The sequence below is a fragment of the Balaenoptera acutorostrata genome, chromosome 20 (assembly GCF_949987535.1).
Source record: "Balaenoptera acutorostrata chromosome 20, mBalAcu1.1, whole genome shotgun sequence".
Lineage (NCBI taxonomy): Eukaryota > Metazoa > Chordata > Mammalia > Artiodactyla > Balaenopteridae > Balaenoptera > Balaenoptera acutorostrata.
In genome coordinates, this window is record NC_080083.1 from 18,420,277 (window position 1) to 18,446,685 (window position 26,409).

General features: G+C 34.5%; 2 protein-coding genes across 2 annotated transcripts in view; one reads left to right on the forward strand and one right to left on the reverse strand.

Moving 5' to 3' along the window:
• The window catches only part of SUZ12 (SUZ12 polycomb repressive complex 2 subunit), a 38,831-nt gene extending 21,316 nt beyond the window's left edge, over positions 1 to 17,515 (forward strand). The window contains exons 7-16 of the mRNA XM_007190137.3: positions 447 to 678; positions 1,801 to 1,894; positions 6,068 to 6,173; positions 9,597 to 9,774; positions 11,208 to 11,299; positions 11,524 to 11,667; positions 12,148 to 12,305; positions 12,686 to 12,884; positions 13,384 to 13,463; positions 15,117 to 17,515. Coding sequence (XP_007190199.3) covers positions 447 to 678; positions 1,801 to 1,894; positions 6,068 to 6,173; positions 9,597 to 9,774; positions 11,208 to 11,299; positions 11,524 to 11,667; positions 12,148 to 12,305; positions 12,686 to 12,884; positions 13,384 to 13,463; positions 15,117 to 15,462 — 1,629 coding nt within the window. The 3' untranslated portion in view covers positions 15,463 to 17,515. The remainder of the gene's footprint in view (positions 1 to 446; positions 679 to 1,800; positions 1,895 to 6,067; positions 6,174 to 9,596; positions 9,775 to 11,207; positions 11,300 to 11,523; positions 11,668 to 12,147; positions 12,306 to 12,685; positions 12,885 to 13,383; positions 13,464 to 15,116) is intronic.
• A 5,907-nt stretch (positions 17,516 to 23,422) lies between these two features.
• The window catches only part of CRLF3 (cytokine receptor like factor 3), a 37,536-nt gene continuing 34,549 nt past the window's right edge, over positions 23,423 to 26,409 (reverse strand). The window contains exons 7-8 of the mRNA XM_057535754.1: positions 25,788 to 25,900; positions 23,423 to 24,911 (exon numbers count right to left, since the gene is read on the reverse strand). Coding sequence (XP_057391737.1) covers positions 24,655 to 24,911; positions 25,788 to 25,900 — 370 coding nt within the window. The 3' untranslated portion in view covers positions 23,423 to 24,654. The remainder of the gene's footprint in view (positions 24,912 to 25,787; positions 25,901 to 26,409) is intronic.

Here is a 26,409-nt window from a genome sequence, read left to right on the forward strand (position 1 = left end):
GATTTACTATTTCTCAGTGTTGTTGACAGTGGGGTTATTGTAATAATCTTTTTTCATTTCTAATAGTCCTATCAGTCATTTTGTTAAAATAGAATATTTAAGGGGAAAAGGTTAATTTGCATGAGTTGTAATATTTTAAGCATGGTTTTAGTTCTATATTTCTAACTTAAAACTTTCAGATGACCATCAGCTAAATATTAGATATACTATTATATCATTATTTTCATTATATTGAGGATATCCTCAATTGTGCTAATATTTGAAAGATAGTTGATCCAAATTTTCTTTTTGCTTCATCACAATTTTCAGACGTATGGTTAGAATTTTAGCATGCCATTTGGAAATCATGGCCTATACCATATTTCCTATAGCTGTGATTAGAGGTTTTATTGTAATTCTTACAATTGCATATGCATAAATAAATATAATAATCTTTGCCTTTGCAGGATGTAAGTTGTCCAATAAGGCAAGTTCCTACAGGTAAAAAGCAGGTGCCTTTGAATCCTGACCTCAATCAAACAAAACCTGGAAATTTCCCGTCCCTTGCAGTTTCCAGTAATGAATTTGAACCTAGTAACAGCCATATGGTGAAGTCTTACTCATTGCTATTTAGAGTGACTCGTCCAGGAAGAAGAGAGTTTAATGGAATGATTAATGGAGAAACCAATGAAAATATTGGTAATTTTTATTTTAATAATTTTACTAGATTTTGTTGGAGATTAAGGTGATCAGTGAAAATGATTGAACTAATACATCCTCATAGTATTCATAATTGTGTACAAAATATTTCTTTTTTTAGTTATTTTCATATTTAGAGGAAAAAATGGCGCAGAACTAGAAATAAATGCATGTGTTCTAATAGCATGGCCTTTATTTATTTGCAAATCTCTTATAGTCTAATGAGATAATTAATTTTATGGTATATTGGCCTTGCTTTTAGACTTTTGGCTATTGTGCTGTACTAGGTATTTCATCTGTAAAATTCTCATTGTTGTACGATGAAACATTTCATGCAGCAAAAAAAAAAAAAATATATATATATATATATATTGAACACTGGATGGAAAATACTGGTATTTAAATTAGTCTCTCAGCAAACAATGAATTCATTCCCCCCTCAACATTTTATTGTGAAAAATTTCATACATACAGAACAGACAAAAGAATTTGGTAGTGAACACCTATCCACCCACCACTTAGAGTCTACAATTAACATTTTATTATACTTACCATACATGTATCCTTGTATCCTCCCAACAGTTGTGAATCCACCTTTGAGGTAATCATTCAAACAACATATAGGTGCTGGGGACACAAAGATGATTAAAAAATCCAGTCCCATCTTCCAAAGGCTCATAACCTAGAGTATGGAGATAAACATAAAATATAATTGCAGCTAAATGATATGTGGTATAATAGAGGTATTTGTGAAGTTCAGGGGAGAAGCACCTTGGAAGAAATAATCTTTGAGTCTTGAAGTATCCTTTGAAGTTCCTGGAAAGTAACCATGAATGAGGAGGGTTTTTTTCTCCTTGCCTAGCAAGAAAGATCATTCTGAACAGAAAATAACATTTGCAAAAATGTGGGGTTAATAATGTCAATGAATATCAAAAAGTAAGGACATACGCATAAGGCTGAGACATAAAGTTGAAGAGTGTTTGGATATTATTATATTGCAACTTAAGTTTATTTGTACCTCATTTGGGATAAATGTAGTATGTTATGTGAAGGGACTATATATCATAAATATGATGTTTTTGCTTGAATATTTGATTCATGAGAAATGTTTGTCAAATTCAGATGTCAATGAAGAACTTCCAGCTAGAAGAAAACGAAATCGTGAAGATGGGGAAAAAACATTTGTTGCACAAATGACAGTATTTGATAAAAACAGGTAATGTTGATGGACAAGCAAGGCTCCCATGTTTTAGAAATGTTTTTATTTTGAAGCAGAATATAGTGGTGATATTGTTTCTTTGCCTTTGTTTCTCTTTATTCTTATGGATGAAAAAACAAATTTGCAAATACTGAACTTTTCTCTTTATCACATAGAAAGCAATAAACACAGATGAGGAACTATTTGAACGGCTCAGTTAAGATTGTTTATTCAGCAAGTATTTTCTGAGTGTCTCCTCTTTGTCAGACACTGTTTTAGGCAGTGAGAAGGCAACAAAACCCCTGCCCTCATGGAGCTTAATTTCTAGTAGAGGAAACAGACACCACCCCCCAAAATTGTATCAACTAATGTCACTTAGTGGGAATGCTGTGAAGAAAAATAAAGAGAATAAATGGTGGTTTTGTAGAGAAAGCCTCTGAGAAAAGGTCATATTTGAGCAGAGACCTGAATAAAGTGGGCCCCATGCAAATCTTGAGATTATGTATTTACTAGAGTTAAGGAAGAAAAGTGTGTGTAATCATCATTGTGTGGCTCTGTGTGCATTTGGCACAGGGTAGCAAGGAACACTTGGATTTATAATCATCTCTGCAGTTTTCATTTGGGAATGAAGCATCTTAGTGCCAGTAAAAGAACCTCTGGGAAGCAAATACAGCATTCTTTTTTGATAGGGTTGGAGGATGAAACCTAATGATTTCTTGTCCTAAGCTGCTCACTGGTAGTTAACCCTTAGGTATAGGAGAAAGAGCCAAGAAAAGCAATTAGTGTGTTTCTCCTGCTCTTTGAAAAGTAAATTGTTGCCTTAATGTAATCCACTTATTAGCCACTAGGGTAAAGAAAGGTTATAGGGCTTTTAATGGGAAAGCAAAGGTGATTAGGAATAATGCCATGGATTTTGCTACCATATTGTCTTAGAGTATATCACTTAATGTCGCTTAATGTTACCGGCAGAAACCAATATAGTGTTTTTTTTAAAGTCAGAAATTTGAATGTGGATCAAAAATTTAAATGGAGAACAACAGAAACATATATGCTAGGAGATAGGGGTTGTGTCTGTGGGAGAAGCAATTAGGCTGTTGTTGCACACTGGCCTTCATCAGTGTTGGTAAATGTTCTATATATTTTAGGCAGCGTGAGGGGGAGGGGTACATTATATTCTTTTAAGAATTCTTTCTACCTTATATTAACATATTCCTTGTACGTTAAAACAAAAAAACTGCTTTTTTAAAAAGTACCAAGAGGAAATCATGGGAGAATTTTCCCACAACTTCTTTTGAAAATTTCCAAACCTATAAAAAAGTTGAAAGAACAATACAGGTAGTAATTAATACCCATGTACCCTTCACCTAGATTTATCAGTTGTTAACATTTTACCACATTTGCTTTATTTGTGAGTATATTTTTGTGACAAACCATTTGAGGGTTAGATCATGACGCTGGATTTCATTCCTTATTCATAAACACTTCATTCAGCGTGTATCTCCTAAGAGCAAGGACATTTCCCTCCATAACCACAGTATGCCTATCATATTCAGGAAATTTAACATGATACAAAAAATACAATACTCTCTCCCCAGTTTCCTCGATAATGTCCTTTTCTGTTCCCTACTCACCCCATTCAAGGATTGCGATCTGTCAGTTGCCATATCTATTCAGTCTCCTTCAATTTGGAACAGTTTTCCAGCCTTTTTTTTTTTTTTGCCTTTTGTAACAACACTTTAAATACAGGCCTGTAGTTTTGCAGAATGTCTTTCAATTTGAACTTTTGTGATTATTTCTTTATGTTTAGATTCAGGTTAAACATTTTGGGCAGGAACACTACTTGGTGATGTGTTCTTTGTGCACATCACAGACAGCTGATACTAGGTTTGATCGCTTGGCTAAAGTGGTGTTTACCATATTTCTCCATTGTAATGGTCCCTTTTCACTTTAATTAATTAATATGCAACCTCTGTAATAATTAATACATGAAACTGGATAAATGTCCTTTTTCTCCCAACAGTCTTTTTTTTTTTAACGCAATAGTTTAGCATCCATTGATGATTCTTACTTGAATAAATTATTCTATGGCGGTGGCCACATGGTAACTTTCTATCAGTTCTTCCATGTTTGGTTTGTTGGCATTTTTCTGTGAAGAAGAGCGTTCCTTCTCTCAACCTTTTTTTTTAGTCAGTATGGATTAATGAATTCCACTTTTATTCAGTCTGTTTTAACCTATTGATGTTGCTATTTTAATGCTCAAATTGTCCCAAATTTGGTCAGGAGGAGCCCCTCCAAGCAGGCTCCTAAGTCCCTTTGACTTGTTTTTATTTATTTATTTCCTTGTTTTCTGGAATATTCTAGATATTCCAGGCTTTACATTCTCCTTTTCCTACCTCTGCTCTGGAATTGGCTATTTCTTCAAAGGGTCGTAGTTCCTTTCAGTAGAGGAGAAGTATTTGCCAACCAAAATCTGAGGAGTTCGATGTTTTAAAAATTCTTTTTATAATCTCTGAGAAGCTAAAGTCTCCTTAAAGAATGACCAAAATTCAAAAGTCATATTGAAAGAGTATGAAATATGGAGTGAAATAAACAAACTTCTTCTGAAAACAAAAACGCTATCGTAAGCCAAGTCAAAATAAAGATGACAAGTCAGGAGAAAATTAATTTCAACTCATAATATATAGATAGATGCCTCATTCCTTTAATATAAAAAGATTATACTAAGTAAAAAGAAAAACACCACAGGCCAGTAGAAGAATGAGGAAGGGATATCGTGAAAATGTTTACAAGAAAATATATATGGTTTTTAAACAACTAAAAGGTAAAACATCTGAATATAAAAGTACACTGAGATGTCATTTTTTCACTTACCAGTTTGACAGATATCAAAAAACTTGATAAAGCACTGTTGATGAGGCTGTGGGGGAAAAGGGCCTCTTCATACACTACAGGTAGGAGAGTACATTGGATTGTAGCTATCACATGTTCAGCCATAAAATAGAATATTATGTAGCCATGTAAACATGCATGAGGAAAAGTCCTTTCCATTTTAGAAGTATACTAATGTATTACCTATTCAAATTAGTAAATAAAATTAGCTTCTAAAAATATTAAGTTGAACAGCCTTGTTGATATATTATTGAAGTAGAATAAATTCAGTAGCACAGCATAAAGACAAAAATTCTTAAGGCTCAACATCATTCGGTGTTAAGAGTCAGACTTTGGAGACAGATTACCTGGATTCTGTTGCTAGCTCTGGCTACTTACTGTGTCATGTTAAGGCAAGTTATTTAACCCTCTCTATGCCTCAGTTTCTTCTTCTGAACAATGGAGTAATAGCATCTACTTCATAGAGGTGTTGGGAAGATTAAATGAACTCTGTAAAGTCTTTAAAATAGTGCCTGGCACATAGTAAGCACTCAATAAATGTCAGCTAATAGCACCTAACAGAATTTCTCTAAGACTGATGAAGAGATGCCAGATTCTTGATATACAATTAATTATTGAGTATGGTTGAAGAATGGTATTTAGGTTAGTAGTGTTTAATTGTATGGAAAAAATAACATAAACTATGTATACACACACAGATATGTACACACACATTAAAACTATACTGTGAGTATGGGTAGAATTTAATCGATTCTTTGATTCAACCAGTATTCCATTTATTCATTCACCTGTGAAATGTTTATTGAGCACCTATATGTGCCAGGTGCCCCCCAGGATCTTACAGTTAATTAGTTTACTGGTCAAGTATAAAAGTCAAGAATTCTAGTTCAAGTACTTACAGTAGTTAAAGATAACAGAGATGTAATTTTTAGTGGTTCCCTAAGGCAAGTATTATAACACCGTTGTTACCTCGTTTTTAAAAGTATAAAGCCTGCACACATGCTTTATACTTAACGTTTAAAACTTAGCAAGTTTTAAGACCTTAGGCATATTATACTTTAAATGTTTAAAGTTATATCTGAGTAGCTACAGTAATGAAATAATTCTCTAGTAATTATCAGTACAAATCATTAAAATTTCTTTTGTCAGGAATGGAGTGTAGGTATATTTTTAAGTCTTGTTGGGTATGTAAGCTAGTTTATAAATTTAATAAATGCTTTTTAGTATAAATCTAAAGATGTAGAATTTGTGTACTTACAATAATACTCAGGTTACTTTAAAGTGTATGTGTTTGTCTAACAGGCGCTTACAGCTTTTAGATGGGGAATATGAAGTAGCCATGCAGGAAATGGAAGAATGTCCAATAAGCAAGAAAAGAGCAACATGGGAGACTATTCTTGATGGGAAGGTATGGACTACTTAGAAGACTGAGCACGTTATAGTTATGAACTCCCATTTTTGATTGATGTTTTCTTCCCTAAATGCAAATTCACATTGGAAGGAATTCATGTTGGAAGGAAGAGTCCTTTTTTTTATACTTTGAAAAACACAAGTCAAAATTATCTAGTCAGAGTATTTAATGGAAGGCATCATCCTTGGAATCAGACTGCCAGCTTCAAATCTCCACTCCTAGCTATGTGGCATCTGGCAAATTACTTAATCCCCTGTGTGTCTCGGTTTTCTCATTTGTGAAACGAGGCATAGAATTGATGGATTAAATGAAATAATTAAAGATGCTTAGCACCGTGCCTGGCATAAAATAAGTGCTCAATAAATGTTAACTGATATTTTAAATTCCATTCATAGTAACAGCAGGTAACATATGACTAATAAATTTATCAAGAAATCTTCAAATCTTAGATGAAGCAGGCTTAAAATAACTCTTCTAAGAGACTTAAAAAAATAAATAGGCATACATACATTTCTTGGATAGGCAGACTCAGCAGAATACTAATGTCATTTATTTCTAAATATATTAGATCAGTGTACCAGCACAAGCAAAATCCTGATTTTTTTTAAGCCTTAAAAAATTAGTCTCAAGTTAACCTAGAACAATATGTAATAATACTGAGGAAAATTATGGAAAAGTTTTCTGAGAACCTTTACTTACCAGATAATAGAACATAGTATAAAGTTAAAAGAACTTAAATTTATGGTAAAATCTTAGCAATGGATAAGCACATCACTGAAGTGTAGTCTTGAAATAGTTTCCTGTATATTTTGAATTTATGATAAAATTGGTGTTCGATCTGTGTGGGAAAGATAAACTGTTCATTATCCATGTGACAGAATTGGTCTTTAGCCATCTGGAAATAAACTTAGACCTAATAAATTCCAGAAGGCTCATAAATATAAATGTGAAAATTAACACTATCTAACTTCAGAAAAAAATATAGGTGAATATTAATGTAATCTTGCTATGAGGAAAGAAAGCCCTTCTAGTTATGCTACAAAAGCTAGAAAGCATAAAATAAAAATGACTAATTAAAGTGAATCATATACTGCACAAATCTAAAGTTAAAAGCAAATGTTGGACTGGGGCTAATATTTGTAACATACAAAAGGCTAATATGAATATGCAGTTAATAAAAACATAAGCAATCTAATTAGAAAAAATGGATAAAGAACAGTCTGACAGTTCTTAAAGCAACAAATATAGATGACCAGTAAGCTTTTAAAAAGATATTGAACCTTACTAGTATTCAAAGATATGCAAACAGAATCAGAGATGCTACTTTTGACTACTAGTTTGACAACAGTTTAAAAGGGTTGACAGTTTCTAGTTGGAGACGTGAGGACACATGCTCTCAAATAATGCTTTAATGTAAGAATAAGTTGGTATAACCTTCTTGGAGGGCAGACTGGCGATACGAATAAAAATTTTAATTGTGTATATAATTATTAACCGTTTTATGTAACAGTTAATTTTCATTCTACAGTTTTGTCACAAGGTAGTAACTGTTTAACTGAAAAGATGTAGATAACAAATCTTGCCTGTAAATTTTAAATAGTGAAAAATTGGAAACACCTTAACTCTAAAAAGATAGCCATTGAAAAGAATACTTTGACAAGAAGATTTCCATGATATTTAATTTTTATATAATAATACATCCCCTTTTTATAAAATTAATCATAATAGTGGTTACCTCTAGGTGATGGGATTTTAAATAATTTTTATTTCTTTATACGTATCTACAGTGCTTGAATTTTCTGCAGGTATTTATTATCTTTCTGTTTTAAATTTCTTTTTTAAAGTTTGTTACGTTTATCCATGAGAAAATAAGGATTATTATATGAGTTGTTGGGTTTTCCCAAGAAATTGAGGCAATATGAAATGGGTATCCTTTTAAGTCAGGTCATATAGATTTGCTTCTTTTTAACAGCTCTGTGTTATTCTTTTAAATAAATGTCCCATAATTGACTAAACCAATGTACTTCAATGGATAATTTGATTATTTTAATTTTTTTTACATTTTCAAAAATGTTGTAGTGAGTTTACTTGTATTGGGTTGACCAAAAAGTTCGTTCAGATTTTTCCGTAAGATTTTAATGGAAAACCCAAACGAACTTTTTGGCCAACCCATACATGTATCTTTTTGCATTGCAAGTATTTTTATAAGATAAATTCCTAGATATGGACTCACTGTATCAAAATTGGTTTATATGATTACACTTTCACTTCATTCCAGTCTAAAATTATAGTTTTAAGAGGATTATTTGTAATAAAGATGTAGAGGGAGATTAGACTTGTGTGGCAGTAAAAATAAATAGGAGCCCATTGAAGGTTTCTGTAAAAGGGAAGAGCATGAAAGCAGTCTTTGAGAAGATTATTTGGTCTCCTGGATATGGATTGGGAAGTAAAAATTAGAAGCTGGGAGAGCAGCTAAGATACTGTACTAATAAGATAGTAAGGATCTATACTTGATGATTATGTAAGAAAAGCAGAAGCAAGAATAGGGGTCAAATGTAATTCTGAAATTTTTAGTTTAGGGTCACTAGTAGACTTGATAATGCTTGGAACAAAAATAATTGTACCTGAGAAGGAAAGAAAAGGTAATACATTCACGTCTAAAAACATATTTTAGTTCAGGGTGACCTTGATATCCAAGTGGCAGTGTTTAGAGCTCAAGTATAAAGAATGGAGAACCAATTTGGGATCATCTGTCTAATGGGTAAATCCTTGAGGATGGGTGAGAGACTCGGGCATATGGCTAAATGTTAGCTAGGAATTAAGGAGGCCAAGAGAAGAGTGGTTTTATAAGTGACTAGAGATGGAGGAGGAAAGACAAGATAGTTTAGTGTCCTAAAATCCAAAGAAGAGAAGTAAGGGCAGTCGTTAGTGAAGCTGAGAGAAGTCAAGGAAAATTACTAATTGTTTTAATAATCATTCAGTTTACACAAAAAAAGTAATTGGTCATCTAAGAGAGGCTGCAGACCAGCAGGCTTTGGGTATCATAGTTTTTTGTTTTTTGTTTTAATTTTTTAATTAACAACAAATAAAAATTGGAATATTTCTCTTGGAAACTTGGAAAAAGATCTGAAAATCTGGGTGTGTTGGGCCATTGTTTGTATGGGGCAGCAGTTCAGCAATTGCCAATAAGTAGTCGCCTCTTGTAGACAATCTGAGCCCTCCAGTACTACAGGCTCTACTGCACTATACATTTACTTTATTTGCCTGGCCATCCATGTAGGCTTTTGGGGTTTTTAAGGGAAAATCTTTTAAGTCAAATTCACATTAACATGTCATAATAAATATTTTCTTTTTACTCCTACAATTTCTTTCAGTTTATTATTTGGAATCTTCACTGTTTTCATGTTTTTTCTTTTTAAGAGACTGCCTCCATTTGAAACATTTTCTCAGGGACCTACGTTGCAGTTCACTCTTCGTTGGACAGGAGAGACCAATGATAAATCTACAGCTCCTATCGCCAAACCTCTTGCCACTAGAAATTCAGAGAGTCTCCATCAAGAAAACAAGCCTGGTTCAGTTAAACCTACTCAAACTATTGGTACGAATACTTTGCTGTCAAAATAATGCTTTGCAGAGTTAGGACTTAGGCTTTGTTTGTGTTTTGCTCCAGTAATCTTTGGGAAATATTATTTGACTTATTAGGCATATTATGAGTAAATTAGGGTTCCCTACTATTAGTCCTTTATTCAAAACCTTTGTGCCAGATGTATGTGGGAATTTTGGGGGATTTTTGGTTTTTTTAGAATTGTGGTATAGTATATAGGATATATGCCATATACTATATAACACCTCCAAATGAGGTTTATAGATAGCCTTATGTCCGTTTAGGGTTTTTCCGTTAAATAAATTTGTCTCAAACTCATGAGAAAATGATTGTTTTTCAGAGCTTTTTAGATGTTGGAATTGCAGCTTTAAAGAGCTTTGGAACTGTATGCTTTTAAAAATTCATATAAAAATTTGTTTATGTTATGGAACTGACTTCATTATTTCAGAGTGTTTGTACAATTTTAGGGCTGGGAAAGGATCATCATAACCTGAATTTTACCAGGTTAAATTTTGCAGTAAATTTTTAAGAGGAAAAACATTTACAAATTGTAGCAGTTAGCTCTGCTGAGTTAAGGCCCAGGTTGCAGTATTCTTTCATTTTGTTTATCTGCATGATAAGAACACTGTCCTTGACCTGAGAGCATCCGTTATGTTTTTATCTAAGACTGTTTAAGAAGGCAGAAGGCTTAAGACAGCTGTCTTTGACATATACCACTCATGTCCATTAATTGTGTGCAGGTCACTGTAAGAGTCAGATTCAAGAGATAAAAGAAATGACCCATGTCAGAGGAAAGATTTCCCAAGTAAATTGTGGTCTGGGCACTTCTCAAAGAATTCTGTGGCCAAGTAGATAAAAGAGTTTCAAAGAAACTGAGAAGAAGAGCTTTATACAAAATTGTACATATGAAATGATTACTTATGTCAGGGGAAATAATTTTTATTTTTAAGTCAGTAAAGTAATACACCAGAATTATTAACAAATGATTATCTTTTGGATTTGGAATGATATTAGTGCAATCACTTTAATGTAATTTCTGTTAAACCAACATTTAGTGGATATCTGCTCACTGCTGTGCACTGGGAATACAAAGTCCAATCAAAACTATACTCTGACCTCAAAGTGCTGAAAGCATTACAGTGACTACATATAATTACTTGGGGTTATTTTTAGAATGTTTTAGGACATAATAGGTGGTTTATAAAGGAAAAAAAATGGCTCCTGTCAATAAAGACCTTAACTGATTAGGGTTGCTGATTAAGGGGATTGTTCCCCTGAACATCAGTTGAGGGTGAGAACAAACATTGTATTAAATACCACAAGAAGAATTTTGTGAAACCTTTATTGTTTAATTATTTTCACAAGATATATTACTTCACTTTTAAGAAGCAAGTATTTTTATTAAATATAAAAGTATATGTTTTCAGCTGTTAAAGAATCGTTGACTACAGATCTGCAAACAAGAAAAGAAAAAGATACTTCAAATGAAAACCGACAAAAATTAAGAATATTTTATCAGGTAAACATAGCTGACCCTTCTTTTTTAAGTAATCACGAGATGTCTTTGTTTTGCATGTTATATCTGAAATATTTTGGCATATTTAAATAAAAAGAATGCCTCTGACTTGATTTTCCTTGTAAATTGTTTTAACTATTTTTAAAGGTAATATTGAAACAAAATATCTTGAGATACGTAAGGTGGAGATTTGCTGTTCTTCTTTTTGTTTTCTGTTATTTTTAAAGTTCCTTTATAACAACAACACAAGACAGCAAACTGAAGCAAGAGATGACCTGCATTGCCCTTGGTGCACTCTGAACTGCCGCAAACTCTACAGCTTGCTCAAACATCTTAAACTCTGCCATAGCAGGTTTATCTTCAACTATGTGGTGAGTGACTTTCATCTTTTCTCACTCATAATATATTATACATTATAATACAATTTGACTTTCAGAAATTGTACTTTGTGCAAAATACCAAAATCTCTACACTGATGGATTGCTTATGCATGAATTAACAGTGAATGATTCAGAGTTTATGTATATTTGCACAGTACACCTATAATGACTCACATAATCCTCACACCAGCTCTGAATTAAGCGGTAATTTCCTTATCCTTGCTCAGTCAAGAAATCATTTGTACGAAGTTACCAAGCCAATAAATGGCACAGCCAGGATTTTAACACAGATCTTTCTGACTCCAGGTCTTCTGACTTCCTGTTCACCATGCTGGTATGCCTAGCGTATTTTAGTTTTTGAAACATTAAGAACCCCAAGTACTTTTTAGTTAATTAAGTTGGAAGGATAGGTATTTAAGTTAGGATAATTAATATTTTCTTTTCCTAAACACCTTGCCATTTTTGTTACAGTATCATCCAAAAGGTGCTAGGATAGATGTTTCTATCAACGAGTGTTATGATGGCTCCTATGCAGGAAATCCTCAGGATATTCATCGGCAACCTGGATTTGCTTTTAGTCGCAATGGACCAGTAAAGAGAACACCTATCACACACATTCTTGTGTGCAGGTAGGTAAAAAGGTCATACAACAAAAATTTATTCTGACTTCTGTTGATGATGTTGGAGGAATAAAGGGAAGCCAGACAAAGCTACATTTAGGTGGGAATCCTTATTTCAGTATTAGCTAAGTCTGGGGTGGTATACTGCTGTATAACCCTCCCTTGGCTCCTGTTTCTACAGAGGTTTTCTCACTTCCTCCTTACAGCTTTTTCCTGTGTTGTTAATGTTGCTACTGCTCTAGTGGTTATAGGGGGGTTAAAGTGTCTCCCAGTGGAAGTTTGTGTGTGCATACCTAGGTAGAAACCTGTAGGAATGGAACATACTCTATTTGGGGGCTGTGAGCCTTCTCTGTGTTACTTAACATTACATCAACATTTCTTTTCATTAGGCCAAAACGAACAAAAGCAAGCATGTCTGAATTTCTTGAATCCGAAGATGGAGAAGTGGAACAGCAACGAACATACAGTAGTGGACACAATCGTCTGTATTTCCATAGTGATACTTGTTTACCTCTCCGTCCACAAGAAATGGAAGTAGATAGTGAAGATGAAAAAGATCCTGAATGGCTAAGAGAAAAAACCATTACTGTAATTATTATTATTATTGTTGGCTGTTATCATCGTTATCATTATCATTGACAGTGACTTTAGAATTTTATGATTTAAATGATTTTTGTTTGAAAACTAATAATTGTTTAATATGAATTACATTTTGATTTAGTGTAAAGGAGCTTTTTCTAAATTAAGGAATTCAGGAATCTACAATTTTTATAATTGTGTCATTTTAACAGTAACCAACTAAAGGAAATACAGATTTTCTTCTTGTGCTTCTGTATTGTGTTTTTTCATTTTATTTAAAGGTAACTATTGTCATAACTTAGAATTTCCCTTTTAAAGTTACTACCTAAATAGATGATTTTAAGAAACATTGCCACTTTACTATATAAATAAGTTGTGGTATTTTTAGTTGCAAAAACTTCTATTTTTGACATTCTCACAATTTTTTCTTAGAAATACCAATTATACTTATTCTGTATCTAATAGATATTTTTTCTTTTTCTCTTTTTTCTTTTTTTTTTTTTTAAAGCAAATTGAGGAATTTTCTGATGTTAATGAAGGAGAGAAAGAAGTGATGAAACTCTGGAATCTCCATGTCATGAAGCATGGGTAGGGTATTTCTAAATTCAGATATTCCACTTCCTTTACGTTCTTTTTGTTGCTTCACATTCTATAAATCTGTTAGAATCTTACTTAAAATTCTGTTAATTTAGATATAATTTGTCCTAAATATCCTAATTCAACTATTATAAAGAAAAATGGTTATCCTCAAAGAATGTTTAAGGAAGGTGCTAGCTCCATCTAACAGCAGGTTTTTATTTAATGTGTCCTTTTTTTTTTTTTTAATAATCAATTTTTATTCCTTTTATTGCTAGGGGATACATAAATAATATGCCATGTGCTACACACCTGGAATTCCTGGAAACTATTTATCAAACTTACTGCCACAATTTTTAAAAATAGCTTAATTATTCAGAATAAAATATAAGCAGCTTTTCTGATTTCTTATTACCATTCCATAAAGCTCAAGGTAGAACAGTCCTTATTTCTCGTGCCTTTGTAGCTGAAGCATTGTTTTTCCTGCAGATCTGCTTCCTTCCCTATGTGAACTATTTACCTGTCAGTACATATACTTTTCTTCTCTACCTTCATTAGTATTAGATCCTCATATAAGGCTTTCTTGTATGGCACAAGCATGTAAGGTTTTTTCATTTATAGTTAAATAAGTGGGAGGGGGCACTTTTGTTTCCTTACTCTTGGGGAGTGAAGAGGAGTTGGTACATAACTTCTAGTCCAGATGTCTGGGTGCATGGCCTATAGCCTTTTTTTTTGTAAACTGCCTTGAGCTAAGAGTAGTCTTCACATTTTTAGTGGGTTGTAAAAAATTAAAAAGAGGAAGACAACAGAGATCACATATGGCTTGCAAAGCCTAAAATATTTACTATCTAGCCTTTTACAGAAAATGTTTGCCTGATCCCTGGTCTAGTCACTAAAACGCAGTTATGAGTAAAGTATGTATATGGAGGCTTGCCTGAAATTTATGTTTTTCCTTTTGTCCTGATATGCCAGTTTCAAGGTAGAATTTTAGATTACTTAATTGAGTTCTGTTTTAATTCCTGATCCAAATCTGTTAGCATCACAACTACTGGGTTCGTGATACACTGGCGTTACAGACTGGCAGGTATTTGGTAAACTATTTGGATTTTATCAGATCTGCAGGCAGGCTTTTACAGGCTCTGTTAGAGTCTCAGTTTCAGTGGGTAACTGAGCAGCCTTCTCCTATTTGGTTTAATTTGCTTCTCTCAAATTTTATTCATTGCTTTCCACCAAAACAATCACACTGTACCACATTTGTTGTGACATCTTCATCTTTTCAGAGGTTTACCATGAACTGAAAATGTAGAGGAAACACTGCTTCTGAAATAGGAAACTGAGAGAATAGTTAGTATTATATACTTAATGAAAGTGGTGCTGGCAAGAGAAAATGTTTTATACTTTTAACTGCTAACTTCCTAATTTCGTTAGGAAAAACAGAAATGACATCTATTTAAGCTCTGGTTAAATTAAATTTGTTTAAATTTCTAAAACTGTAAGCTCATTCAGTTGATTTAATCTCAGATTCACTATAGTTTTACTACTTGTTAAGTCATCACTTAAATGGATTTGGATATAGTCTTAATGTTCTATAATGGTTATCACTGTGGCATTTGACAGAAATGCTTTGTATTGCTATTGATGTTTTGTGTTGTTTTTATTAAATAGGTTTATTGCTGACAATCAAATGAATCATGCCTGTATGCTGTTTGTAGAAAACTATGGACAGAAAATAATTAAGAAGAATTTATGTCGAAACTTCATGCTTCATCTAGTCAGCATGCATGACTTTAACCTTATTAGCATAATGTCAATAGATAAAGCTGTTACCAAGCTCCGTGAAATGCAACAAAAATTAGAAAAAGGAGAATCTGCTTCCCCTGCAAATGAAGAAATCACTGAAGAACAAAATGGGACAGCAAATGGATTTAGTGAAATTAACTCAAAAGAGAAAGCTTTGGAAACAGATGGTGTCTCAGGGGTTTCAAAACAGAGCAAAAAACAAAAACTCTGAAAAGAAAAGGCCTAACCCCATGTTATGGACAAACACTGAAATTTCATTCTAGGGAATTCAGCCTCTAGGAAGAGTCTTGTTTTTGTTTTTAATCATAAGTTCCAAACAGGCACTGTCAGATGAAGTAAATGGTTTCAACAAGGATATTTTTATCAGGGTTCTATTTCACTTCATTATGCAGCATTACATGTATATCAGTTTTATTGATGTCATTAAAACATTCTCAAGTTTGAGCATGAAAAGCAATACTTCAAAGAAAGTATTTTTAACTTTAACAATTGTCTTATGAAATATATTGACTTGATAATCTAGAAATTATTTCATATATTTAAATTATAATGTTTTTTTGCAGTTGTGACTGGCTGTTTTTCTACTTTGTAATTGTGAGACATTTTCTTGGGGAGGGAAAATTGGAATGTGATTCCCTTTTTTAGAAATTGAAGATTTTTGTGAAATTATGTTGCATTACTATTTGCAGTCAAACCTTGATCCTTGATTTTGAAATCATTTGTCAATTTGGAATGAAAAATTACGACATAAGATATTTTACATGATGTAAGTTCATTTTACAATTTAAAAATAGCACTTCTTCATCTTATGCCTGTTTGAGAGCATGTTAATTTTTCACATTGTCGATGGTGAAATGTCATGTTGGCTTATAAGGTTACTGACCATCCATTTGTTTTTATGTGGATAATTTTGGTGCATTGCTCACCCAGTATATTTTTTTAAACTTGAACATTTTGCTGGTTTTTTTTGTTTCTTGTTTTTCTTTCCCAATTAGGTAATCACATGGAAAATTCAGCTGTCCATATCTCTTCATTAGGATTGTAAACCAAGGGAAGAATGAGTTTGAGATTTTTAAGATGCCACTTTTGAGGGAGGAAATGTTCTATAAAAATGAACCAGAAAATGATAATAACTTTTTTTTTTCTTCACAAGGATGTCTTCGTAATGTATTTCACGATTAGAATATCCAATACAGATAAGCTGACTTGAATCGTTTTGAGCAATTTTGCCCTGTGTTATATGTGTCTTATGCACATATTTGCAGTTGGATTTTCTCCAACAGAAAGTGGTTTCACTACTGGCACATTAACAAGCACCAATAGAGTTTTTGGTCCAACTCCAAGCACTGTGGTTGAGTAACATCACCTCAATTTTTTATTATCCTTAAAGATAAATGCATTTTCATATTCTTTATTTATAAAGGATCAATGCTGCTGTAAATACAGGTATTTTTAATTTTTTTATTTCATTCCACCACCATCAGATGCAGTTCCCTATTTTGTTTAATGAAGGGATATATAAGCTTTCTAATGGTGTCTTCAGAAATTTATAAAATGTAAATACTGATTTGATTGGTCTTTGAGATGTGTTTAACTGTGAGGCTATTTAACTAATAGTGTGGATGTGATTTGTCATCCAGTATTAAGTTCTTAGTCATTGATTTTTGTGTTAAAAAAAATAGGAAAGAGGGAAACTGCAGCTTTCATTACAGACTCCTTGATTGGTAAGCTCTCCAAATGCTGAGTTACAGTAAACTCTGATTATGCCTCTGGATAGTGGATTTCGAGCATTTTTCTCGGGCTTTAATTTGCTAAAGCTGTGCACATATGTAAAAAGAAAAAAAAAATAGATTATTTTAGGGGAGATGTAGGTGTAGAATTATTGCTTATGTCATTTCTTAAGCAGTTATGCTCTTAAATGCTTAAAAGAAGGCTAGCATTGTTTGCACAAAAAGTTGGTGATTCCCTCCCCCAAATAGTAATGAAATTACTTCTGTTGAGTAAACTTTTTATGTCATCTTATAATAAAAGCTGAAAAAATCCCTTTGTTTCTATTTATAAAAAAAAAAAATTCTTTTCTATATGTACCCTTGTTAAGAGATTTTGAAGAAATCATGTAAGATGATAAAGCATTTGAATGGTACAGTAGATGTAAAAAAAAAAAAAATCAGTTTAAAAGAACGTTTGTTTTTACATTAAATGTTTATTTGAAATCAAATGATTTTGTACATAAAGTTCAATAATATAAAAGCTGTATTCTGTTTTGTTTTTGTCTTTTATTATTATGCATTGTCAATACATGCACAAAAATTTGGGCTTGGCTAGGATAGTAAGGATCCAAAAAAATTACACCCATCAGTCAGAGCTAATAAGAAATTAAGAGAAAAATTAATGTGAAATCCTGCTTTCAGTTCTAGTAACATCAGTTGCAACTAGTATGTTATTTATGGTATTACATAAAAAATATTTTAAAATTTATAGTCCAGAGTAATGTCAATATTAGTTAACCTAATGTTAATCCATCTTTGGTTTTTTCATTTTCTTTTGAATGAAAAAGAATTTATCTTGGCCTTCAAAAAGCCCATAGATTAAGAGTGGGATACAAATGATAAAGTAAAACAATATATAATAAAATTGTATACTACATTCTGTGAGGTCAATAGTTTGTTGAAATTAGAAGAGTTGAGGGAAACTTTACAGAAGTGTTGACAATTCCACCGTGCTTGCTTTATTTACAAGTAATAGCTTGCCTGTATACATGTTGCTTTGTATTCTTTGAGCTGAGCACCCCTCTGCCTCCAAAGCTCACTGTGTGTGTTTCTTTTAAGCACCTGTTTCCCTTTCATTAGACTGCTAAGTCAGTCTCACTGGCCTTAGTACTGCCTCATGGTCTTAGTTGGTGTTCAGACATTTGCCACATGAACGGAAGGCTTTACATGCCATGCTAAGCGACTGGATTTCAGGCAGTAGGAAGTATTTGGAGATTTACTGCACAGACATGACACAAACCCATGTGTTACAGGTGAGCCATGGTTACAAGAATTTGGGAGGGGAGAAGCTCTACGGAGGGAGAATCGCTAGGATGCTGTTGTAGTCCTCCAGGTGAAATATCCAACTACTAGAACACTGCCCGTCGTGAAGGTAAATGCCCAAGATGTAATCACTGAGTGTTTGTTTCGGTGTGAAGGAATGAAAATGAACTAATACGCAGTGACAAAGCCAAGGGAGGAGAGTTTCAAAAAGGAAACAGTAGTGCTGTAACAAAATGAGTACGATATCACCTTCAAGGGACTTTAGTGATAGAAAACAGGTTTAATGAGCTTAGTAAATGGAAAATGAGTTGGAGAAGTTCATCATGAAGATGTGAGAAACGGGGCCATAGGAAGAGGGAAACAGGCAAAGGAAGAGACCGGGGAGAGTGGATGGGAAGGTTGAGCATGTATACTGAGGAAGACACAGAGAAGACCAAAGATGCAAGTTACCAGAAAAAGGAAGGAATGAGATCAAGAACACAGATGGATTTAGCTTGCTAATAATACTGTTGGTAAAAAATGGGGAAGTGGGTACTCAGGACATTTCCGGTGGGAAAATAAATTTGTACAACCTCTGGAGAGAGCAATTTGGTACTTCCCGTTAAAATCACAATGCATTTAACCTTTGCCCCAACAATTTCATCTTCAGGAATTTAATCCTACAGATAAACTGGAACACATGTAAACTGACAAATTGTGACCACTGTTGAAAAGAGCAGATTAGACACAAGTCATCAGTAGGAGACTGGTTAAGTAAGTTATAATCCATATAAGTGGAATATACAGCCATAAAAAGGGGATCGGGAAGGTTTGTTTTGAACCAATATGGAACAAATACCAAGATGTAAGTTCCATTTTTTAAAAATTTGAAAAATATGCCCATTTTTGCTTGGGTTATAGAATATGACTAAAAGGATACACAAAAGCAACTGCTTTCAGAGACGATGGCTGGATGAAAGGACAGATAGGAAGGCAGCTTTTCACTGTGCCATTTCTGAAACGATGTACTGCCTATTTTCTGTAGTTCTTATATTTTAAAAATCTAAAGAAATAGATAAGGGAGTTCAAGAAGAGGGATGATTTCTCACCAGGTATAATGGATAAGTGGTTAGCACAGAATTGGAATGTAGTAAATTTGTATTAAGTAAAACGGGAAGTTCACTGTCAAAAAATCGTTTCTAAACATTCAATTTATATTTTGTTTGTTAATCTAAATAGTATGCTGATCTTAGAAAAGGAGAAATACATGAGGTTTTATTAACTATACCAAGTACCATATTAAAACGGATCATTGATGGTTCCCAGTTGCTGACAGCGTAAAAATCATGCTCTTCCTCCCTGATCTGAATTCACTAAGTTTTCAGTCTTATCTCTCATGTATGCAGTCTCCCCTCCAACCAGGTGAGATACCAGAGTACAGCATGGTACACACCATGCATTCTGGTGTTCTCCGTACATAGTCTACGATCCAGTTTCTGGAGCATATTCTATTCCTATGTACTATGTGTACAAGTGTAAGGTTGATTTTTATACAGAGGTAAAAATTCACTCAAGTACATTCTTAGGCAAACAAGATTGCTACTTAAGTGTCACATGGATGAATCACGTTATAAAGTTGGTTCTAGAGAACAGGGTGGATATCTCCTGGACGACTGTATTTCATCTGTTCTCTTTTCCCATTTCTGACTACCATCCTATCCACATGGCAAAGCTTCAACCAGGGGCTACCTGCGGGTGCACCATCTCCTGGAATCATATTTCTGTCCATGCTACCCCATTCTTTTTCAGAACCCAAATAGCTTCCACCTGCTCTTGTAGCATGCTACCACTAGCAGCCGTTCTGTCAATCATCTGTGAACGTGTGCCAGCACTTGTCCCAAGCACTGGGAATGAGAAGTTGAATAAGACTCAGATCCTGTTTCGAGGATTCTCCCAGTCCCCATGGACCAAAACCACAGTCACTTCTTTCTCCTCCTGTCCCTAAACGATCATTTACCTCTTTGCTAGATTTATTGCTCATTACTCCAGAGAAGGGGTGAAGTTATACAGAGATCAGAATAAAACCTTTTTATATTTTGAGACAAATTTATGAATCACCTAATACAAGTACCTAGAACGTAACAGGGGTCCAACAAATCTTAGCTTCTTCACTAATTCAACTAAGATTTTCTTCTGAATGGATTCTATCCATCCCTATTTCTCATTTGGGGGGCTGGTTCTTCTGTGCAGCCCTGTAGGGAAAGGACCAAGGGTGCCATGTGGGTAATTAGCCTTAAGGAGCCTTACTTATTCATTAAATACTTCCTGGGCGCTTGCTATGGCCTTTGCCTTAAGCTAAGCATGAGGATACAAAGATGAATAAGCCAGACATTGTTCCTGTCCTCATGAATCTTAAATTCCAGAGAGGGAGACATTCACTCATGTTTTAGTAAGCCATATTTCCAAGTGTCTAATCTCCAATTGGTGCCCTGAGACATCGGGTAGTGTGGACAGAGGGTATCGTGGTAGAAGAACTGATAGTCGATAGCCTTGGATTTGAATGCCAACTTTGGTGCCTTTGCAGCTTCAAAACTCATAGTTACTTAATGACACTGAGTCTGTTTCTTCAACTGTAAAATGGGATTAAAATGCCCCCTTCAACAAGGGATCTAGCACAGTAACCTGCTCTTGGTTACCATCACTGTTTCCTTCCCTACGGCCACACGGTTTTGCCAACTTCAATCCTCAGCTCTCACCTCTAAAGAAAAACCATATGCTTGCTCCCTCTTCCACAAGCTGTTTTAAGAACATGGAAAAGTCTCCTGAGATTACATTAACAAAGTCTAATTCTCTACAAAACTGCAAGTTTTCTAACATTGCCTTATGTAAGACTAATGAATAGAAGTGACATAGAAAGGTCACTTTTCATTTAATCAACGTGAAATTCCATGAGAGATAGGCTTTTGTGAGAGATTAGTTTTATTTTGCTGAATATGGTTTTTGTTTTTTAAAAAGAAAAGTACTGGTCTTAGTTCAAAAGTATTTATCAGATGCCCATATATCAGGAAATGTAGGGTAGTAAGTAGATCCCAGACTTTTGGATTTCATAGACCAGTAATACACATTCAGAATTTTTTTGACTTTTTGCCAGATAAGATTTATGAACAAAACAAGCAAACCTGACATCTGTCACTTTCATGTTATAGAAGGACACAGTGCAAAAAGAGCAAGAAGGATAATTTCAGAATAAAGGATAGTCTTTCAAAGAAAATTTGGATTTACAAAAAAAAATTACTATGGAGACTGGACTTTTGGTTACTTTGGAGCAGTTATTCCCAAATCTGCCTTCATAATACAATAATTTCATTTCTTTAAAAAAAAAAAGTGAGTGCCACTAGTACCAATTAAATCAGAATTTTTGCTATTTTTAACAGCTCTCCAGGAAATTCTAACGTGCAAGCAGGATTGAGAATAATTGCTACAGAAGATACAAAAGCTCAAGGAATTTATAATCTAGTGGGTTTAAAGCAGGTGTCAGAAATTCATGTACCCATAGGGTCAGCAGTTAAATGAGCTATATATAGCTGAGTGTTATGCCAACCTAGGAAGACAGAATAAAGAGAAGATACCACAGTCTTCCAAAGGGGAAAATCATACAACCTACAAACGAATGGGCACCAGAACAGCATCAACTTTTGGTTGTATCCTAGGTGACAACAGAGCAATGCATTCAAATTCTGAGGGGAAATGATCTCCAACCTAGAATTCTTAATGAGTCACAGTCAAATGTAGGATAGAATAAACAGATTTTCAGACCTCTACCTCTCAAAATATTTACCTCTTGGGCACCCTTTCTCAGGAAATGGAGGAAGTGCTCCACTAAAATAAAGGAATAATCCAAGAAGGAAGAAGACATGGGACACAGGAAACAAGTAATGCAGCAGTGGATATGAGCTGAGCAAACTATCCATTCTGGCACTGGTTGATTTACATACGTATAGAAAGTTCTGAACCAGTTTAGGAGATACCTAAATGGGTGTGTGACCGTCAATCACAGTTGTCACAATAGTTTGTTCTCAATTGAATAAATCTCACTTCTTGAACTAAATCCTTCATATTTAACACAGGAGCTAGATGCTTACTCTGCTCCCCCTGCAGGAAAACCCCTCATAAGAGATGTATTTACCTTTCATCTCTACTTCTATTTTTGTTTTGATATTAAAATCTATTATACAGCTTCAGAATTTATGCTTCTGAGAAGGTGGAATAGCATAACTTCCCTATTCCTCCTGCTAAGTACAACTAAAAACCCTGGAAAAAAATATAAAACAAACATAAGAAGATTCTGACAGATGGCCGAGGGACCTCAAAACTCAAGGAACTCAGTACTGTGCGTTCCTAGGGTTCTCTTGTCTTATGTTTCTCAGACTTGGGGCTGAAGAAGCCAGCAACACGGAAATACCAACAGACACAGACAAAAAAGCCCCAACAAAAGCCTGCTCTCTGTAGCCAAAGGACCAGGAAAGGGGCAGCCTAGCAAGACAGAAACTTACAGCCAACCACCACTCCACTCCAGCCAAACACCATCGTCAGGGTTGAATGGTGGTGGCCCACAAAAAGACATGTCCACACCAGAACCTGTGATAGTGATTTTATTTGGAAAAAGGGTCTTTGAAGATATAAATTGAGGACCTTGAGATGAGATGATCCTGGATTATCTGACTGGGTCCTAAATCCAAGAGAAGTGTCCTTTTCCTTTTAAGAGACCAAAGGAGGGAATTCCCCGGTGGTCCAGGGGTTAGTTAGGACTGCCGCGGCCAAAGGTTCAATCCCTGGTCGGGGAACTAAGATCCCACAAGCTGTGCGGCCCAGCTAAAAACAAAGCCCAAAGGCCATGGGAAGACAGAGACTGGAGTTATGCAGCAACAAGTCAAGGAATGCCTGCGGCCACCAGAAGCTTCCAGAGACAAGGATTCTCCCCTAGACCCTTCGGAGGGAGTACAGTCTTGCCAATATATATGTTATATATGTATATATAACTTATTCATTTTATATATATATGGATCCTCCCACTTAAAGGTGAAGATGACTTTTCTCGCTCTCCTTAAAAAATTAAATCTGAATTAATTAAATCTCATGAAAGAAAAAAATACACACATATACCTTTTAGTTTTTTATTTTGTTTCAGACAGTTGGACGAGGCATTTACATTCTAGCACATCTTCTTAACAGTCACTAAGCAAGTGAAAAACAGCTTACTTATAATATAAAAAGGCAAGGGGAAAAGGTCATGATTGTCTAACAGGGAACTGGAATCCCCAAATAAATTATCTCACAAAAATATCAAACTTGCTTTTCCACTTTTCTACTGTTAAAAATGAAAAAAAAAAATTCACATTAAAGAAAAAAGATCTTAAGCTGTTATATAGCAAGATAATCATTTTTACATCCTAAGTCCTTCAAATAAATATTTTAAACAAATTTAAGTTTTCCAAAAAATAGGTCAAGTATTTACCCTACATTTGTTTGGTCCACTAAAAGACCATTTATGAAACTGACGTGAAACTGGGCCGCAGCTCAGACCCCAGGAAGAACGACATGCGCGTCACTGAGGCTGGATATGCACCTGTGCGTATTTCAAACATGGGACATGGCTAACACGGCTGTGCAGACTACTTCCATAAGTAGTTTTACCCTGTAAAAACCCTCTAGCCTTTATCATGAACTGAACTGCAAGGAAAGAACAAAAGAAAATACTTTGCCTGTTGTAGACATTTGCTCAGTAATTTTTAAAAATGCAAAAATTATCATGCTTTGGGGACTTAAAGATTACTGAACATGAGATAAAATTCAATACTGCTTACAAATCCCTGAAGATGAAGAGCAGATCCAACACCCCTGTGGAGAACACACGAGAGAGTGTGCATTACAGCGTACATGGTGGCACATTCTACCTGGTCTATTCTTGCCTTTTCATTCTGAAGTCTTGGATGGCCCTGGATCTTTAAAAGATAGAGATTTAATTAAAAAAAAAAAAATGCTACGTTACATTTTTGTGCTCTTACAGCCAACTTTAAAAAGAAGTACAGTGGAAAGGTACATAGGGCTGTCTATATCTCCTCATACTTTTAAAAGCCAATTTGATTTTTATCGTGATGTGATATTCCAATTAACACTATGCTAAAAATAAAATGGACTGCATTACTGTTTTGTCCACAATATTCACGCCTCTTATTGCTAAGATACTGGAAAATAAATCCAGTAAATAATTTCTGTTTCCAATGACTTAACTGAGAGATGAATCTAACGATTTTTTAAACCAATGACAACTGAACTGGGCTGAGGAAAGCTATGTGAAACCCCTGCAAACCCAAAGCCAATCATCTGAAAATCTAGAATACCAGCACTTTCCACCCAGGATAGAAAAACGAGCATCCAAAGTAAAGAGAACCACAAGACTGATCGAGCAACCAATCAAACACCACTTCTCTGTTATTTGAGCTAATAGTTACTCGAAGCTTGATGTTTCCGCCTTCGTTATTATTGCTGGATCCTAGAGTCACAGCTTCAATGTCAAATGTGACAGTGGACCCAGAAGTAACTGCGGGCAACTGATTAGTCATTTCTTTTCCATTTACAAAAACTGCACCTAAAACGTTAAGGTAAAGAGTCATTCATATGTGAGCAATAACTAAGAACGGAAACAAGATTCTAGATTATTGGTAATACAGCTAATTTCCTAATTCAGATAAAGAAAACATTTTGGAATGCCAACTGGTCAAAGATAATGCAGTTAAATATGTTAATTAACCCCCATCCCCAAGGCAGAAGAAGAAGTTAAAGCTTTAATAACATTTTAGAGTTCTGGTCCAGGGTTCCACTCTTTTGAAATACAGACCATGAGTTTCCCATATGGATGGCATCAAAAGAAACTTGACTCCTTTACAAAATTACATCCTGTGGAACAACAAGATTGTTTCACATGGAATAAACAAGAATCTTGTGCTACCTACTGTTTGACCCACACAGTAAAATATTAATACATCTTGGTAGTGATTTTTAAAAGTGTGATTACTGCAAAGTAAGGGACCAAAGAACACTACAGATGTAAACTCTCTCCCCGTTTCCCTAATCTATGCCGAATTTATGTTGTCTAATCTATGTTGAATTCAGATAACCCAGGCACACCGAATCCAGGGGTAAACCACCTGGTGAAAATCCCAGCTCAATCACCTCCAGACTATGTGAGTTTAAGCCAGCTACTTCACCTCTCTGTGGCTGTTTTTATCAACTACAAAATGGATATACTACTACTCCTCACTTCAAAAAGCTGTTAAAAGGATTAAATAATGTATTATTTTTAAAGGGTACAGAATAATGCCTGGTACATAGCAGCCACATAGATATGCCATTAAGACCTAAACTTTTTCATCTTCTGCTATAAATGTGTGATCTTGAAACTGATTCAAATCTTACTACAGTGAATCATAGATTTCAAAGAGAACGGCAGTGATTTCCCTCTTACCATTTGTACTAATACAAACTGCTTGATCCCGCTGCAGGGAGTCATATCCGTTCTGTTTTTCTGCACACACTCCTATACTGTCTCTTCTGTCTGGCTGTCCCACAGTTTCAACTCTGTCAATGAGGTAGAAAGGTCATTTAATCTTTTTTTCTTAACGTGATATCTAATGCTTAAAAAGAGCCATCTCACCACAATTACTCTTAAGAATAGCTAACAATGATTCAGGCAGGACCTCCTAAATTCCAGGCACTGTTCTAAAAACTTTGTGTCTATTTATCTATCTATAAATCATCTCATTCAATTCACATAACAACCCATGATGTGGGTGCTATCAGTATCATACCCAGTTTATACATGAGGAAACTGAGGCACAAAAGAAAAAATAAGGTTAAATAAACTGATGCTGATCCCCTAGCTGAGTGGTGGAACTAGGACATGAACTCAGGCATTCTGACCGCAGAGTCTATGTTAACTATTTATAACTATGACAGCACATTTCTATTCTATATTCTGGCTCTAGACGTGTAGAAAATGTGTCATATTTGCCATTATAATGAATGTGACCATTACTGCCATCACCTAAACCTTCAATATGAGAGTCTATGCAATGATTAGACTACTA